Source organism: Monodelphis domestica, chromosome 5 (assembly GCF_027887165.1).
Source record: "Monodelphis domestica isolate mMonDom1 chromosome 5, mMonDom1.pri, whole genome shotgun sequence".
Classification (NCBI taxonomy): Eukaryota; Metazoa; Chordata; class Mammalia; order Didelphimorphia; family Didelphidae; genus Monodelphis; species Monodelphis domestica.
This window is the reverse complement of record NC_077231.1, coordinates 78,073,533-78,091,782: the sequence shown is the minus strand read 5'-3', so window position 1 is coordinate 78,091,782 and position 18,250 is coordinate 78,073,533. Positions and strand designations below refer to the sequence as shown.

The 18,250-nt window shown below is 41.9% G+C and overlaps 2 protein-coding genes across 11 annotated transcripts in view; one reads left to right on the top strand and one right to left on the bottom strand.

Moving 5' to 3' along the window:
* Positions 1-6,629, top strand: part of CEP83 (centrosomal protein 83) — a 125,936-nt gene extending 119,307 nt beyond the window's left edge. For all 10 annotated transcript variants that reach the window (XM_016425721.2, XM_056800734.1, XM_016425723.2 and 7 more), the window contains 3 exons: positions 3,709-3,812; positions 5,087-5,276; positions 5,969-6,629. In XM_016425721.2, the coding sequence (XP_016281207.1) occupies positions 3,709-3,812; positions 5,087-5,276; positions 5,969-6,073 (399 nt within the window). In that variant the 3' untranslated portion in view covers positions 6,074-6,629. The remainder of the gene's footprint in view (positions 1-3,708; positions 3,813-5,086; positions 5,277-5,968) is intronic.
* Positions 6,630-7,888: 1,259 nt separating this feature from the next.
* The window catches only part of PLXNC1 (plexin C1), a 243,579-nt gene continuing 233,217 nt past the window's right edge, over positions 7,889-18,250 (bottom strand). Inside the window, exons 28-31 of the mRNA XM_001370068.4 lie at positions 15,132-15,279; positions 11,877-12,017; positions 11,710-11,784; positions 7,889-10,450 (exon numbers count right to left, since the gene is read on the bottom strand). Coding sequence (XP_001370105.2) covers positions 10,346-10,450; positions 11,710-11,784; positions 11,877-12,017; positions 15,132-15,279 — 469 coding nt within the window. The 3' untranslated portion in view covers positions 7,889-10,345. The remainder of the gene's footprint in view (positions 10,451-11,709; positions 11,785-11,876; positions 12,018-15,131; positions 15,280-18,250) is intronic.

Genomic DNA, 18,250 nt, shown 5'->3' with positions numbered 1-18,250 from the left:
AGTTTCCTCAATTCAGTAGTGTGTAAATTTTTTTTGATCACACTCCCCTATCAGTAAAATATTTTCAGGCATGCATCTGAAAAATTTAAATATTTTCCTTAGATATAAATGTCTATGTACTTCTGTCACTGCTAATCATAACATTGCTAACATATAGAAAATAGAAATTTTAGGAGTAGGGGAAAGATAAAATATTTTGAAAATAGTATTTTATTTATTAATGCTACAAAACTCCTTTTTGCTGTCACTCAAATAATGGTATTTTTAGGGAGAGCAATGTGGTTAAGATATTTTATTTTTTGGAAGGTCTTGGTAGAACACTTTGTGTTCTAGCAATTCAAGCATCTGCTCTTAAATTTAGCTTATCTTGATACTTGGTTTTAATGATTGTCAGCTGAAAAAGATACTTCACAAACCTACATAGACCTAAAAGAAAGAAATGTATCATTGGCTCTGCTTACTAAGTCATAAATCACAATACTCATTTTTCATTTCCCTTCACCAGTAATTCAAAAGTTATTGGATCTCAGCCAGTAAATTTCCATCTTCCTTGATGTCAATCACTTGTTCTTATAAACAAGTTATTTGGAATGTTTTGTATTTTTGACAAATGGGTTCAAAACCCTTGGAACCCTTTAGAAGATGTTTTAACAGATTAGAAAATTCTATTTCCAAGTTTGTTCAGTGGGCAGATAGGAATTTTTAGCAGTGAAGCACATATTATTTTCAGCATCCCATAGACATAAGAGAGTAAGCATTGAGGAGAGGGCGATCAGCAATGTCGGAATGTAGAGAGGTCAAGAAGGGTGGAGATCAGGGAGAGCCCAAAGATTGGATCATTGAGATCACAGGCAGGTGCAGCGGTGAATATGGACAGACACTAAGGACTGGGGTTCGAGGAAAAAAGAATGTAACAAGCTTGGCAGTGCAGCGTAGCTGTCCACTTGGGCTCTCCCAGTGCAGCCCCCACTTACCCCAGGAGCTGCAGTGTGGTGAGGCCTCTCAAGCTCCTCCTCACCAGCCACTTCCCCTGAGACCATCTTATCAAGCAACACCGATGCTGGCTGCAGGGTGACCCGGAGGTCAGTGTAGGGGTCAGGATGTGGAGTCAGCCAGGATTGCACAGTCTCAAAGGGCTGGGGGAGCTGGGGGGAATACAGTCCCTGTGAGCCTTGGAGCGAGAGGAGACCCATCTTTCTGCACTGATTATTTACCCCTTGGAGTCATCCTCACTCCCTCACTGTCCCCCTCCCCCATCCAGATCGTCACCCAGGCCTGTCTTTTTCACCTCTAATACACCCTCTGACATTGCCCCCACTCTGCCGGCACCACCTCACCCGGACCGTGGCAGTAGCCTGTTGCTGGGTCGGCCTGCCCCGGTCCCTTCCCACCTGAATCATCCGGACGATGTTTCTAAGACACGGGTCTGATGCTGACGGTCCCTGGCTCTGTCTATTCAAGGAGCTCCCTCCTCACAGCAGCAAAGACAGAATGCTTCTGGCATTCAGAGCCCTTTGTGACCGAGCCCCCTCTTACCTTTGCATTTTGCTGACACCGTCCCTGACACATTCTCTTCAGCAGTGACGCTGGCCTCTTTGCCATTTCCTGAACGCAGTATGCCCTCTTTTGACTCCAGGCGTTGTCTCTGGCTGTCTCCCATACCTGGAATGTTCTTTCTCTTCCACTTCATTACTGACCTTCCTGACTTTTCCTTTAAGTCCCAGCTAAAATCTGTTGGAAGCCTTCCGCGTGCCTCTCCTCTACTAATTATTTCCTATTTATCCCCTTTATAACTTATCTGTTTCTTTTTGCTTGTTGTCTACCCTATTTGATTGTAAACTCCTTGAAGACAGGTGCCTTTTGCCCTTTTGCATCCCCAGTGCACAGTGCCTGGCGTGTAGAGGGGGCTTAATAATTGTTCCCGGACTACTGACATCGGATGCCTTCTCCCTGTGTGTCCCTCTCACCTCCGCTTCTCTTGCTTCTCCAGTGGGAGATGGTCTCTCTAGCCCTTCCAGGCTGGAGGACAACTGACCCCATTGTATTTGTCTACAAAAAGGCCATGTCGTCAACTAGTGGATGCCTAATTGAACAGTTCTTTAGTCTATATTTTTAATCCCAGTTTATATGTCCCTAAAAACTCTTTGCTCCTCATTCAAAGTAGAGTAGAAAAAATGCTGGATTTGAAGTAGAACTTGGTTTCAAATCCTGACTCCTCTGTCTAGTACTGGGGCCAGTAGCAACCTTGCAGGGGCTCCATTTCCTAACCCATAGAGCAAGGCAGTTGGGCTGAGTAATCTTTGAATGCCCCTGTGCCCCTAAAAGTTCCCTTCATCATTCTGGGGATGGGAGGCATGTGCCTAATGTGGAATGGAATAATGCTCTTCCTTTCCATGTGTCTCGGTACTGCCCTTCTAGCAAGATCCACCTCATTTTCCACCTCTGCAAATCCAAAACTCCACAGCATTTGTGCACTTATATTAACCTTGTTGCATGTTGTTTTTTAATATTTTGGGGGGCTCTACCTCGTACCCCCCCCCAAATCTAGCAGAGGACCCTATGATAGGCTCCTTACAAATGATTGTTATGGATGCTATTGGGGATTACTTATTATGCTAGTGGCTGTCATTTGGGAAAAGAAAATAATGAGAACAAATGGAGTACTCTAATGGGCAACATAATATTCTAGACAGATCATCAAAGAATTGGTGCCACATTCAGTGATTCCTTTTTCTAAAATGCAGTAAAAGACTTGGATGCTGTGGTTAGTAGAAATGAACTATCTGCCCAATATTTGTAAGAGTCTCTCCTTTTAGACATTACATGTGTGCACAGTTTTATAGAAGAGAGGATTCTTTGCAGTGTAGCAATAATTATTCTTTTATTTAAAGAAATTACCTAGTTAGCCCTTTCATTAAAAAGAGATTTTTCCTCATGTAATCTTAATTAAGGATACATGAACAAAAGTGAATTTTCAGAAATATTTTTCTTAATAAAGTGAGGTATGGCTGTTAAATTACCATGCATTTCTGAACAATTAATTCAGTCCTTTGAAAAGATGTTTTTAGCTTTGCCATTTTGCTTTAGTCTCATAGCAGTTTATACATTTTGGGAAAATGGCTCTCTAATGAGGTTCTAGTTGAAGGCAGGCTCAGGCTCAACTTCTGTAAATATTAAGCATTGGTGGTGTGTATATGCCATTTTGTCTTGAATATGTTCAAGCGTTGCTGCCTAGTGAGAGCTTCATCCTTTCAGTGCAGGCTTGGGATGGCTCTCCAGGAGTGTCTTGTCTTAGAGGGTATCCCAAGCTGGAGAGGCCCCATGTTCAAAGAGGTTTGGGTCAAGGACAATCACAGCTTGTAATCTCAAGGGAGGCATTGTGCTAGGTTGGGAGGCACAGTTATCAAAAGACAAAATTAGTAACACCCAATTCCTGCTCTTTTTAATGTTACCCGCAACAATTTTGCGAGTAATATCAGTCTTTCTGATTTAGCATTTGTGATGTTTGTCAGGTTAATTGAGAATGAGAAGGAAATGTGTGGTTGATATCTTTGCCATCTCGATAAAATCTTCTAATCTTTAAAAGCATTCAAAGGGAGTGGCAAAAAGAGGTGCATGAGAAATAAGTATTCAATATGACATTTCAACTAAGCAGGAGATTGAAATTTCCCATAGGTGCATTAAATGGAGACATCTTTATATTTACAGAGAAAATCCCTCTTTGAAAACAAACTGAAGAAACTGCAAGAAAAAGTAGAACTTTTGGAAGCAAAGAATGAAGAATTAGAAACAGAAAAGCAGGTTTTAAATAGGTAATGTAAAGCTTTATAACATTGTTTATAATGTATATAATGTTTATAATGTTTATGTAAGTGGATTTTTTTGGAATGATTTTAAAATGCTTTTATCACTCCCGTTGGGTTTGAAAGCCCAGCTTATATGATTGACCTTTGTCTTCTCCTGGGACCTTTTACTCATAAACTTCCTGTGTGCAGTGGCCAGGGTGCCAGGAAACCACAGCAGCAGGCCGATGGCCTATAGGCTATCACAAGTTTCTAATGAGCAGCAGTCTTTGCAATGCCCTGTAAACAGCATCCTGTGGTTTGTAAGCCAGGGACCAGTCTTGGGGCATTGGGCCCGGGACAAGTTTCCCTCCATTTGGGGCTTCAGTTTGGCCTCCCACCTTCACCCAGGCCCAGAGAATGGTGTCAGCATCCTCTCTGAAGAGCCAGGGGCCTCGTCTAGCCTAGCAGGGACCCCAGAGCTTCCCAGCACTGTGCTGAAATCACAGTAGTATAGATTCAGTTTAGAAAAAAACATTTCCGCTTCAGCTCATTGACAAGCCGCCTGCTTCCGGCCTCCAGACCCGTCTGGACCTGAAATTCCCCGAACACAAGATGGTTGTGTTTAAACTACATACAGTGATAGGGAATAGGGAGTAGGCACCAACAAAATGTCCCACGTTTGTACCAACTTTTCAGTCGACCCTATTAGATTGTGGACCATAACAGAGAGCATCAGATTTCTTTTCATAAAAGAGTCAGACCTTTTCTGCACCCCATATCCATGTAGATACCGCAGAGCAGTAGCGGGGAGGGGCGGTGCTTATACACAAGCATTTGATCTTTGTGGATATGATGCTTCTCGACCATGAAAACCTGACCAGTAACCTACCTTGCTTCTCCCTCCAAATCCTGGCTAGAAATGAATGGCACCACTTGGGCAAATCACCAGTCTAAGTGGAGCTTTTTCCATTTCCTTACATTTTTGCATTTGAATTTTATAGTCTTTTGTGAATTGTAAGAGGTAACTCGTTATTTTAACTACAAGAGAACTTTTTTGGGGTGGCTATAGAATATTTTAAAATGAGTGAATCTAATGCCTTGGCCATAGAAATGTAAACTTCACCTTATTCCTATGCTTCCAGTGTGGTAAAGGTGGGTTAGGTTGGTGAGTGTTTGCACAATGTAAAGTCATTCTGTAGCCCTGGGATAGGCCCTTGACTCCTCTTCAATTCAGGTCAAGCTGAATGGCATATCAAAGAGATATGTATGTGAGGGGGAAAATGTGACTCTTCTCTTTAAAGACAAAATGTGCCACATGAAGACTACACTAAGCTCCAGAAACGACTGAAGGACATACAGAGAAGACACGATGAATTTCGAACTTTAATCTTGGTTCCTAACATGCCCCCAACAAAATCATTCAATCCTGTGAGTTTTTTATCAGGACCCTTGCCTCCTGATGTGGAACCGTCTTTCCCCACTCATCTCCCGGTAAGAATATTTTCAGACTTTCTTTGTTTTATAGAGGGAAAATAATTTGATGGGACTATAGCTGTTGATCAAGACTGTTGAAAAATCCACAAGCTTCCTTTGTGTCCTCAAACCTTATATTCTCCCATTCTAAACCACTTAGGAGAACATTTTAGACAGGTAGCAGAATAACCCTGTTTGGAGTCTCACCTGCTCACTTTCTGGTAGTGAAATGCCCCCAAAACAGGTAGTGGAAAGGAGGTCCTTGGAGTCCACTTAGATGAGCACTTGACTGGAAACTCGGTTTGGACAGCTCAAAGGGAGTGGCATTTTTTAACGAGAGCTGTGAACCCGGAAGAGTCAAAGCTCCCAACCTTAGTTCGTTTCAGTGGAATGAATAGTTCAGTGTTTTGTTTATAAATTACTCCATAAACGAAGGCCCTGTTTGAAGAGAGCTCTATGAATACAGATGTGATATGGAAGTGCATTCTTATTTCCTAATTAGCTCCCTGCTGAAATTTATAGCTTGAGAAGATGAGACTTACTCAGAGTTACAGTGTGAAGCGAGAGGAGCCAGCACCCATTAATAGGTTGTAGAGCAGACGTGCTCGTGTCTGGCCTCCTCTTACTGGCAAACAGACTGGGCAGAGGAATAAGGCAGTGGACTGTGGCTGAAGCAGGAAAGGTTCGTAACTCTCCCTCCTGGTTTTTAGGAAGAGGAACATCAAAGAGAACTGTCTCTCCTTCGAAAAAGACTGGAAGAGTTAGAAACCACCCAGAGGAAGCAGCTGGAGGAGCTCGGGCCTCCTGGAGAATGAGGCTGCCACACTAGGCAACCCAATCAGTGACTCAATAAAGGTGCAAACTTAAACATTTGTGGCATTTTAGAAGCTTCATTCCTATCTGCCAAAGAAAATTTTGCCTATAATTGGGAAAAGTACCAACTATGTGCCGTATTGCTTAAATGTACGCTTAAGATGAACTGCGTTAAAAAGACTCACTTCAGAAATTTTTTAGGATGTTTACTGATAGCCCTTTGAGAGGTACACACACATACACTTGGAAAGGAACTGCGATAGGGTGATCAAGATTTAAAATTATTTTCTTAATTTTACTCTACATTGAATAAACTCTCTGGCATGTTTTCTGAAACCTGATTCTATTTTGAGGTAGTCACTAATAAGAAGGCCTGCTCAAGATAATCCTAATTTTGATTACAACCAAACATTGTGTTTAAAGGCACTTTGAATGTCAGCACTATAGGAAAGAAGCTCATGATCTTTTGAAATGTGTGTTCTTTATGAATGTCTGCTTTTTCCAAAAGCTGATTGCATATAATTTATTTTAAAAGTTTAATAAATATTTTTATCAGTATGTATTGCCTCATTTTTAATTTGATACTGATTGTATAGCAGTCTTGCTAGATCTTGCCTGCCTAGAAGATGGAATGTCTAAAGGACTGCCGGCAGGGTGAAGGACATCCATTGGAGAAACTGGGCCTATTTGGAGAAGTTGAGGGTGGGATGGGAGTATAAAAGGTTGAAGAGGGGGCAATGCATGGTGAAGAATAAAGATAGGAGGGCTTTGTTTGGATATCTGAATAAGTATCCTGTTGTGTAAAGCTAGACATATTTTCCTTGGCCCCAGAAGACGGAGATATGAGCAACAAAGGCTTCTTTCTGGCTTTCTTGATGTAGAGTGACCGAAAGATCCAATGGAGCCCTGGGAGCATAGTTGTAAGAAAGTTAGGGGCCATCTAGGCCACTTCCATCATTTTATAGATGAGGAAACTGGCGGCCTGATCGATCAGGCTTTGTCAAAGTCCTTTAGGGAGTCAGTCACCTGATAACACTGGTATTAGAACCCAGGAGTGCTGACCCGACAATCGGCTTCCTTTCCACACTGGTAAAAGAAAGGATGGTCAATTTATGATGAAGTTTTAGGACTGCCCCTTTCTTGACTAACCTTTTAAAACAAATTAGGTTTTTAAAAATCTTAAGTAGATTGTCACCTTTTTCATTCCCTCTGCAGTAATGGTAATGATGGCTCACATTCACTGTTTACAAAGCACTCAGCATGCACATTATTAATCTTCAAGGTGGCCTCATGAGCGAAATAACCCAATTATTGTTAGTCCCTTATCATAGATGGGAGCACTAAGACTCACAGAGGTGAATTAACTCTCCCTCTTGGTCATATAGCCCAGGATACCTGGAAGAACTGGGACTTGGACCCAGGTGTTCCTGATTCCATTTCAAAGGATCTTTCCCCTCCACAGCATGGTGTCTCTTTATGGAGCCACAGCTTTTTATAGAACATCATTAGAGGAACTCGGTGATAATTTCATTCCAGTTAATGAAAGCTCAGCTCTACAGAAGGAAGTGCAATTGTTAGTTGTCTAGAAGTCTTCCTAAAAGTGCCACAAATATGATTATTTGAGAGAGAGAATAATATCAAAGACCAAGAATTTAATCAGGCAGGAGCACACAGGCCCACTTAATAAGAATAGATTTCCTTACTATCCAGTACATCTATCCACTGCAAAAGTGTGTCTCCTAAGAAAATTTCCATAAAATTCCTTCAAAATTAAAAAAGACATGATAAAAGTAAATTTAAATAGCAAAATAATAGCCTTTGATACATCAAAGTGTTTATTTTGGATATACACATTTAAAACATTCATCTCCAAGAACAGCTTCAATCATGTATACAAGAAATTGATTTTAAATCCTAATACTGAAAAAGTAACAGAATTAATCATAAAATGCTGCTGTAGACACTAGTGTTAGGAAAAAAAAAAAGCTTATAAAGAAACTGACCTTCACCCCAAATCAGAAAATAAAGTTAACAATAGAAATTGTTTGACAGTTGGTTTTCTGGCTGCTGTTTAATATGGACTCAGTTACTGATTGTCTTCAGCACGTTTGATCAGGCCATTCACTGCCTCGGGCTAGTGTGCTCCAAAATGCTGCTCTAGATCTCGTGCTGTCCATGGGAGAATCAACGAGCACTCTACAAACATCAGTGAGTCTTCATACCACCTCTGTGAGGTAGCTTAGAAAGATTTTCCAGAAATTGAGGCACAAAGAGGTAAAACAATTTGCCCAAAGTTCCCACCAGCACAGTCGCTGGAAGAGCTAGCTGGTAACTCAACCCTTGAAATACTTGTGTGCCAAAGGGCTTGAGGGGGAGGGGGGGAACCCTAAAAAGTATTATTCAGAAAATACTATGATAAAGCCACAGCTTTTCTCACCATTTTAGTAGTCGTCTTCAGCACCCTAAAGAAGGAGCATCTTTTGGGCAACTCTCTCTTCTACCATTGATTGCCATACCTACTCTTTCTTTCAAGAATTCTGCCATCTTTCTTTCAAAATGGTAGCAGCTTTATTTTGGGACCAGTCCTCTCACCTTTTACACCTAGGGGGGAGACTTTTTGGTAGTATCTTTGAGGTGTGTCCACAGGACAGGCAATGGTCAAAAGCTATGGGAACCAGGAAAAGTGGCTATTTAGGGCATTTACTATTCTCCTTGCTCTTTGTTTGGGCGTTTGACCCTTCTCAGTCCACCAGATGTTGAGTGGGAGGAGAGACACTTGCATTCATCTAAGACAAAATGCACATTTTAAACCTGATGTTAACTACAGTGTTGGCAAGTGCTTCTGAAAGGGGCATGGGATCATTGACTTGGAGGGGGATTCCTAGGCTGGAACTGGGAATTCTGAACCTCAGCCAGGAGGGCGAGGTGCCACAAGGAAGGTTGACAGTGATGACAGTTCATTTCTTCTGCTATACTAGTAGGGAAACACAGTGGTATTGAACTTGGTCATGAGCAGCAAAAATCCAAGATACAAAACCAGCAATAAAAGATTACAGTATCACTAGAAAGGGACCATTTGAACGAAGAAGGCATGAATGAAAATGGGTATTTTTTTTTTGGACTTTCTCCTTTGAGGAATACTTTTAAAAAATACATAATAAGACAAAGATACCAAGCTGTATACTAATACCTTTCAGGCCTCAGGCCTTTTATATAGATATAATACTCCAGTGTGTACAGCAATTTCACGTAATGTAATGTAAAAACGTATCATCATCTTACCACACACTTACAGGTGTTAATACCCATTGATTTCACCTGAGACCTAAAGCAAGGAGGATATGGCGAGAGATGGCAAGACAGACAGGCAGGCAGACAGACAGACACATGAGGCACTCTACCCAGGAGAGCTCTGCCTGAATTCTGGTGCTGTTTGTGCACAGAAACAATAAATGCCAATGAGAAAGGTTTTAAAAAAATACACGAAGTTACCAGCAAAGACATGGGTTACCGTCAAGTACCCGCATGGTCCTTTTGAATAAAAAAACGAGTATGTAACACAAGGCAGGAGCGCAGCACCCCGGCAAGTGGCTGCTGCCTCCGGACAGACTGATGCGCTTGCTTTAGGCCACTGGTGAAACACAGGTGAGCTGGATGGAATGCATTTGGTGACTACCGAAAAAACACGAGCCCTTTCAACAATGTTGCCACACTGTTAAGTTTTTGGTTTAAAAAACACACACACAAATGCTAAGTGTACACACCACCACATTTTGCAGTCACCTTTTCCAAGAACTACTGGGGACGGGCGACACGGCAAGCCCGCGCCGTGGACGGGAAGCCCCTCCACGCTTCCCATTCGGTGTCTGGGGCGGCAGCGTCCTCCTCCAGTGTCGTCACAAGTGCTACATAGCTGTCGTTCTGAGACAAAACCACTTGGATCATTGTGCTTAAGTGGAAACGGTAGTTACGGTAATACTGACACTTGCGTACTGGCCCTGTATTCTCTGTAAACGAGGAGGCTGGCGACAACCACCACGACATCGATATTTACATAAGGGTCTCCACAGTATTTACAACAGGCACAATGGCTGGTCAGCTTCTCTAAAAGTTGTGCCTTAGTCTCCTACGAAAGACTCGCTCTTCAAAGTGGAATCTATGTGCAAACTTTTTTTTTTTTTAATTTTAAAGGCGCCAACGTAGCTTGAGCCACCATTTTGTTCCAAGCTGTCGGGAAGAATTTCACCATCTTAGGCCAGGCCGCGGCGTGCTGTTCACACCCACTTGCATTTCTTCTTCTCGTCAAATAGGACTTTGATGTGTAAAAGCTGCTTCTGGGCATCTTCTAGCCCTCGTTCTCTTTCTAGTTTATTTAGAATCTGTTGACAATTAGAAGAGTTACTTTGGATAGTGTGGCGCCAAGCACTACAACTCCCCTTTTTTTGGTGTGCATTCCCAATGCCAGGAGTGGGTAAAAAACAAAAAATCTGCATGAAACAGATGCCCACGTTTGCCTCGGTCATTGACATACTCATTCTGCAAGTTGCTTTTCCTAAGTCATTATCACAGGATCAACAACACTCCTGCTGGAAATAGCAGCTCCCGTGAAATACCGTCTATTTACTTACAGATACGAGGCCAGCCTCTCCCTGGCCAGATGATGTGCATTATTATCATAGCCATTCCAAGCACCACAAGCAACCGAGACAGCCAGCATGCAGGAAGCTGTTTCACCTCCATCCAATGCAGCAGGCCAGGAGGGGGGGAGGGGAGGGGGTGTCCAGAGGGGGGGGTCAGGCACCCTGATCGGAGAGTCACCGGTCCCCACCCTCCCCTTGCCCGGTTCTACCCTAGTCACCCCTACCCCTGGAAAACAAGGATGCTGAATCATGTGGAAGGAACTCATCACCTCTACCCTACCTTATTCACTTGGGTCTTCAAAGTAGAAAATGGAAAGGGTGAGCTATTCTCACCACTGACATGGATAGCCTGGCCCAGCATGACTGAGTGGGGGGAATGAGGGAAGGGGGGGATTAACACATATTTGGAGACTGTGTGTTTCATGAATGCTTCTGTATGAATTCCAAAAGAAAAAACCCAGATCAATGGGAGTTAGTTAATGGCGGAGAATGGCTTTACTGAAATAAGCTTGCTTTTTGAATTGAAAAAACAAAAAAAAATGGACATCATTTCATCTAGATAATCACTGAAGACAGAGCGTAGACGATACAACAATCTAGTACTAAAGCGGATGACAAGGTTAGCGTTCATTTATGATCAAGTACAAGCCGGCCCCATTTAATATCAAATCACATTAAATGGGAGAAATGGACTTTGAGCTATTTGTAAAGTGCTTCGCCCAGTGCCTGGCACATAGTAGGTGCTTATTAAATACACTCGCTCCCTTCCTCCCTTTTATCCTCCCCTCCCCTTATTGAAGTTAAGTCTGTATCTTTATAAAGCCCAGGGGAGCGAGGGTCAGGATTTGGGAGAATTTAAACCAAATTTAGGATCCACCCAACTCACGACTGGCCAAAGGTCAGCCTGTGGGTGTCAGAACAAATAATATGGCCCAATCCAAATCCTATGACATCCTTAGGTAGAACAAGGAGGCAATCATGAAAATGTTAACACTTACCTCATCAAAATATTTTACGATGTATTTGTAGATTTCTGTCAAGGCCACTTCTTCGTTAAATTCATTTTCGTGTTTCTTAAACAAAGGGAGACGAAATGAAGGGTTAAGAGTCAAAGATTCTTTAAAGGAATTAAACACATCGGCCTGCTTCGGCTTTGCTTTCATACCTTAGATTCCTGAGTTAAAAATTCTTCCATTTCCAAAGACGACAATGGAGGCAAATCCCTGATTGCTTTATAATAAGCTTTCACTTCCTCTTTATAGTTTGGAATATCCTTGGCATAAAGAAGTTTATTAGTTGGCGCCTCCTTAACGAAACAGAGAGAAAAACAAAAAGACGTCAAGAGTGATGTCCACTTTGAAGTGGCCGCCTGCATTCCCAGTCACTTCACTGCGCTGCTGATTGACAACGCCTCCCGACTCAGTGTTGCCTTCAGGTGGAATAAATGCTAATCTATTCTGCTTCGCTCTTCTAAAAGAAGGCAAATGATTATTTTACCTGATTTTGAGTCACTATGAACAATGGGCCTCATTTCCATCAACATTCATTACTTAGAGTTGTAAAAGCCTAAAATTAAACCATTGGCTCCCATCCTCACCCATCGCTGGATTGCAGCACTTGGGAAAGATTTGATTATAGATTTGATCATCCCACATGTAAGCGGGCCCTTTCTGTGGCCACCAAGACAGGAAATGGGCGGCAGTGACTTCCGATCCAGCTGACCTCTCCTCTAGGGGTGGGAGCAGGGAGAGGAAGAAGAAGGCTATTGCCACAGGCCCTTTCCACAAGGAAGGGCGCTCTGGGTGCCACTATGGCCCCAGAATTCTAAGTCTCGTCCGGCTGGGGTAAGGGAAGAAGCAGAAGCCAGAGAGCGCATACAAAATGGTTCAGACCTATCATTTCACCACATGGAGTCATCTCATCAATTTAAACAGGCAGCGCCATATTGTAGAGACCCCAGTGCCGCAGTCCCGGGCCCTGCGCTTGCCTCTTGTCTCCCCCCGTCTGGTAAAAATGAGGTGGGTGCACACAAGACGCTCCCTCTGTTGGCTCTGGGCATTTTCGCTGCCCCTCCTTGCCTTGGCCCCCACCAAAAAGCCCCTCTTCATTTGCCATTTTAATTTTCCCTGTATTTGTTTTTAAAACCTTGCCTTCCATTGTGGAATCAATACGGAATCAATATGGAATCAACATCGGTTCCAAGGCAGAAGAGCGGTCAGGGCTAGGCAGTGGCGGTTATTGAATGACTCTAAGCCCCAATCTCTCATTTGAAAATGAAGATCGTGGCCTGGAAGACGTCTGAGATTCCTTACATCCCCTAATCTGTGGGAATTCTCTGTCTGACGCAGACCAGCCACTCCTCTGCACCCTGAGAGGCTGGTAAAGTGACTCACCCAAGGTCATAGAGTTAGTCTGCATTCAAGACAAAACCCAAACTGTGCCGTGTGCAATTACTCTGACTTGGCATTCGAAGACCTTCGCCATCTGGTCTGGCCTCCTTTTCTAGGCTGATGACTCATTACCTTGTCTTACACGTCTGCCTTCCAGCCAAAGTGACCTACTTGCTGCTCCTCCGATGGGATATTTCCCCTCCTCTGTCTGTGCTTGGCTCAGCCTGTGCCCTGTGCCACTGATGACCTCCCTCCCCCAAGCATTATGGGTTGGATATCCGCTTCTCTGTGATGGGGCTGCCCCCTCCCCCCCAATAGAAAGTGCACTCTGAAGGCAGGCGATGCTTCATTTTAGTTTATGTATCCTCGGTGCCTGCTGCCTTTAAATATATGTAAACACATTTTATCTATTTCATATATATCTCAAATGTATATAAAATAAATATGTACCTCAAATGTATAACATAAATATATGTAAACACATTTTATATATCACATTTGTGTATATATATCCAATAAATATGTATCTCAAATATGTATCATATATAAATATATGTAAACACTTATAAAAATTATACACATATTAAATGTATATCAAATAAATGTATATATTTCAAATGTATATCATATATAAATATAGATACAGATGTAAATAAATATCCAACAAAAAGGCAAGAAACCATTAAGAGAAAACAGTGGCATGAATGTGCTTTCCAGGGCGGCCCACTTCATTCTGTAGTTTCAGGGAGCGACCACCTCTGTGCGTGATGGCCCCGAGGGCAAGTTCCAGCATGGTTGGACTGCCCCTCTCTGGGCAGGTTTTTGGTAGCGTGTTGGATAAACATCCTAGCCCAAGAGTTCATCCCCTTACGGAGTTGTTACATGGCCACTGGTGTCTTCCAACGAGGACCCTATCCCAGTGAATTTATCTAAATGTTTCTCTATTTCACATGGCCCTCCAGCTATCTTCCTTTTAAATTAAGCATTTAGGTCATGTTAAGCACAAGGTAGATATTGAACAAATGTGTGTTGAATGAATAAGTGATGCTACAAGGAACCCCTTGCTGTGGTTCAGAGCCCAGAGGCTCGGGAGACCGGATGAGCTACCTCGAAGATAAAGATTTTCAGGGAGCCGAACCAATTGAATTGAATTAATTGTTCTCAATAACGAACATACAGCAATGTGACTAAGGAAGAGCCAGAGCCTCATACAGACATTTTCAGAGCATTCCATCCCATCTGTTGCTCTGGACGTTCAAATACATTAGGACCCTGAGATGTGACACAAGGCGCTTTTCTCCAAAGTCTAGTTTCCCTTTGATCTCAGTAAGCTTGCTTATTTTGTGCTTTTGATCAGATGAGGAAACCAGGAAAACAGTACTCACTACGCACCAACTGCTCTGGAAAGCCAGTGGTAAATAGAAATCCTAAGTGAGATCCTCATCCAATAATCAAGTTATGCTTCGTTATTTCTATAAATATCAATATATCTATTTTTTATTTAAATATCAATAGAGATTTAGACCCCATCTTATTTAGACCCAATACGATGCGGTGGATTTCAGTGGTTTCTCTTTATGAACATTTAAAAGATGTATCGTTTTCCCAGAAAGCAAAAACAAAGCCTTGAAGGTTAGAGATCTCCCTCCCCACTCAAATATACCAGCTCTGCCACTGCTCTACCCCGGGCCAGGCACAGAGTCAGGAGCTGGAGGGACAAAAACCAGAACCAAACAATCTCTTCTCTCCGGGATCTTGCATGCTGTCCAGGGTGGAGGGATAGGGAGAGGGGACGGAGTCAGGGCTGGGTTGAGGGGACACAGCGTATCCATAGAGAAGTGTATTATTTTAGCAACAGCAAACCAAGGTGTTAATAATAATCCACAGGCAATTTTGAATATAAAGAATTTGGAATGAATCCTCTCCAGATGGTCTCTTCTTAGCTGGTTTAAAATGTTTACAAGAAAGGCAGACGGCTCTAAACTCAGAGATTACAGTATAAATACAGGAAATAGCAAACCGCGTCTCACCTTCCCCAGTTGTTGTTCCGCAAGAGAAAATGCATCCATGAAAGCCTGGGCAATTACTGACAAACAGCTGTCTATGTGTGGCGTCTTCTTAATATCAAAGACGAACTGAGGGTTCTTCAGGATGTTGACCCAGAAACGCAGAGGAAGGCTGGTGCAGAAAACAAGAGATTCTCTTTTGTCAATAGATTCATTCGCTGGAGACTTGCAGCATGTCTGTCATACTCTAGAAAAGGGCATCTTTTTGTTTATATTGGATGAACAAGAAGATTCTTCTCCAAAGCACGCTGGTGCTATGGAAAATGGGTGCAATTTGGAGGCAGAAGAACTAGAATCAAATCCTACTCTTTGATACCAGAGTGATCCCCAACCAAACACTACCTCCCTGGGCCTCAGTGTCCTCATCTGTAAAATGAAAGGATTCCACGAGATAACTTCTAAGGTCACTGCCAACTTCAATTCTGGACTAACTGAAAAATGGACAACAAGGATCTCCTAAAACTTGGTGGATGGAAATGGAACCAAAGGGGAGAAATAATCTGAAATGTGAAAATGTAAAAATGTGAAAACAATGTGAAGTGTGAAAGTGACAGCCCCGCATGCTCGCCAAAATAACAAGAACTCAAGGCTGACAACAGCATTCCTCTTTGCATTCCTATTTTATTGATGAGAAAACAGACAGTAATTTGGATGGGGGAGTGAAGTGTGTGTGTGGGTGACTTGGCCATGATGGCCCAGCTAGTGTCGGAGCCAGAATTTGACCTTAAACTTTCTGACTCCAAATCCAGTGATAATATTATCTTATATTACATCAATCTATCAAGGACTTGTGATTTCCAGCCATGGACACGTCTTCACCACTACTGTAAACAAATGTAACCTGCTGGTAACTTAAGAGTTTTAGAAGGGGCAGCTGGGTAGCTCAGTGGATGGAGATCCAGGCATAAAGATGGGAGGTCCTGGGTCCAAATCTGGCCTGAGACACTTCCCAGCTGTGTGACCCTGGGCAAGTCACTTAACCCCAGTTGCCTAGCCCTTACTGCTCTCTTCTGCCTTGGAATCAATACATAGTATTGATTCCAAGATGGAAGGTATGAGTTAAAGGAAAAAAAGTTTCAGTAGAGTTGCCTGATTTGCAAATAGGCACACAACTTGTAAATACAATAATAATAGCTATATACTGCTATAGAACTTGTAAAGAAATTTATAAACTTTACCTTTATTTGGTCCTCACAACAACCTTATGAGACGTAGGTGCTTTTATTATCCCCACTTTATAGATTAGGAAATTGAGGCCAGGTGTCCCAGTGGATAGAGTAATTGGACTGGACTTAAGAACTGAGTTCAAACCTAGCCTCAGACACTTATTATGTAACCCTGGGCAAGTCTACTATCTGCTTCAATTTCCTCATCCGTAAAATGAGGACTTAAAATTTTTCCTATCCTTAGGCCAGTTGTGAGGATTCAATGAGATGGCATCTACAAAGTACAAGACACAGCAGAGGGGAAGGGAATAAATGTTTCAATACCTTATACCATATTCCAAAATACAGTTTTAAATGTATTGATAAAATTAAGGATCGTGTTATTAAAAAAAAAAATTTAGAAGAGAGGATGAATCTCTCACAATTATGGACAGGAGGTATAGTTTTAACTGAACAAGAGATAAAGACAATCACAAAAGATAAAAGAAAATTCTGATTACATGAAACTGAAAAGGTTCTGCACAGACAAAATTAATGCACTTAAAACAAGGGAAGTGGGAACATGAGAGAGGAAAATATCAGATTTCCCTATGGTTTAGCATTCAAAATATGAAATCAATAAAGACATAAAAGACTGATAGCCATTCCCCAAAGATGAATGATCACAGGATATTGTGATTGAGGGAAACTCAGTCACAATATGAACAAATAATTTTCAAAAGAATTACAAAGTATCCATAACCACAGGAAGGAATGGCCCAAATCACTAATAATAAGAGAAATGCAAATCAAAACAAGCCTGAGGTTTTTCACCTCTCACTGCAAATTGGCAAAAATGATTTTAAAAAATGGCTACTGTTAATTGTTGGAAGGGATGTGGAATGCTAGGTACACTACTAATACATTGTTAGTGGAGCTGAGAATGGTGGAACCATTTTGGAAATTAATTTGGAATGAAGCAAATAAAGTGACCAAAATGTCCATACCTTTTGAACCTTAGATTCCATTACTGGGATCAGACTTCAAAGACGCCATTGATAAGAAGAAAGTCCCCATATATGCCAAAATATTTATAACAGCCATTTGGGGGATAGCAAAGAAATAAAAACAAATAGATGCCTTTTGAATGGGAAATTGATAAACAAATTGTCGTACATGAAAGTAATGGAATGCCTTTGCTATAAAAGATGAGTGATAAATGCAGAAAAGTGTGGAAAGATCTACAAGAGCAGATGCACAAAGAGGTAAGCAGAACAAAGAAAACAATACATTCAGTAATTTCAACGAACCAAAAGTGAGTTAGCAAAATCAAGCGTGCTTCAAATGACATATGAGAAGACACTCCTTTGTGAGGAGAGGTCCTCACTGCATATATTTACACCTTTTAAATGTATTTGATCCATTGTGTTAATCGGTTTTCCCCTCTTTCTTTAAAAAAAATGATGATTAAATGATGATTAAGATGATTAAGAGAGACCCCACTCACCCACCCAGAAAGGACTTCTAATCTAGCAGGGGACAGAAAAAGATATAAACAGAGGCCAGAATAGGATGCCATAGATGTCCTAAGAAAGGTACAAATTAGCCACTGGGTGGATTTTGAACAGAAAAAGACTGATTCTTGATTGGAGGAATCTGGGGTTGTGTAAAACAGCTCCTTCCTGAATTTGTGTTCTCTCTACCATTAGACTATAAGCTCCTTGAGAGCAAGACCTGCCTTTTGTCCTTCCTTGTATCGCTGGCAAGAATAGGTGCTTAATAAATGCAAGAGTTTGCCAATGGACTGACTGATTTATCTGGCAGTCATTTGCATTTTGGATTAAAAGGGGAAAACAAAGAGTCATGACCAATCTGATGCTTTAATGTAGGTAAAAAGCCAGGAGGCTCCAAACTTATGGAAAGGAAAGGGTGAAGATG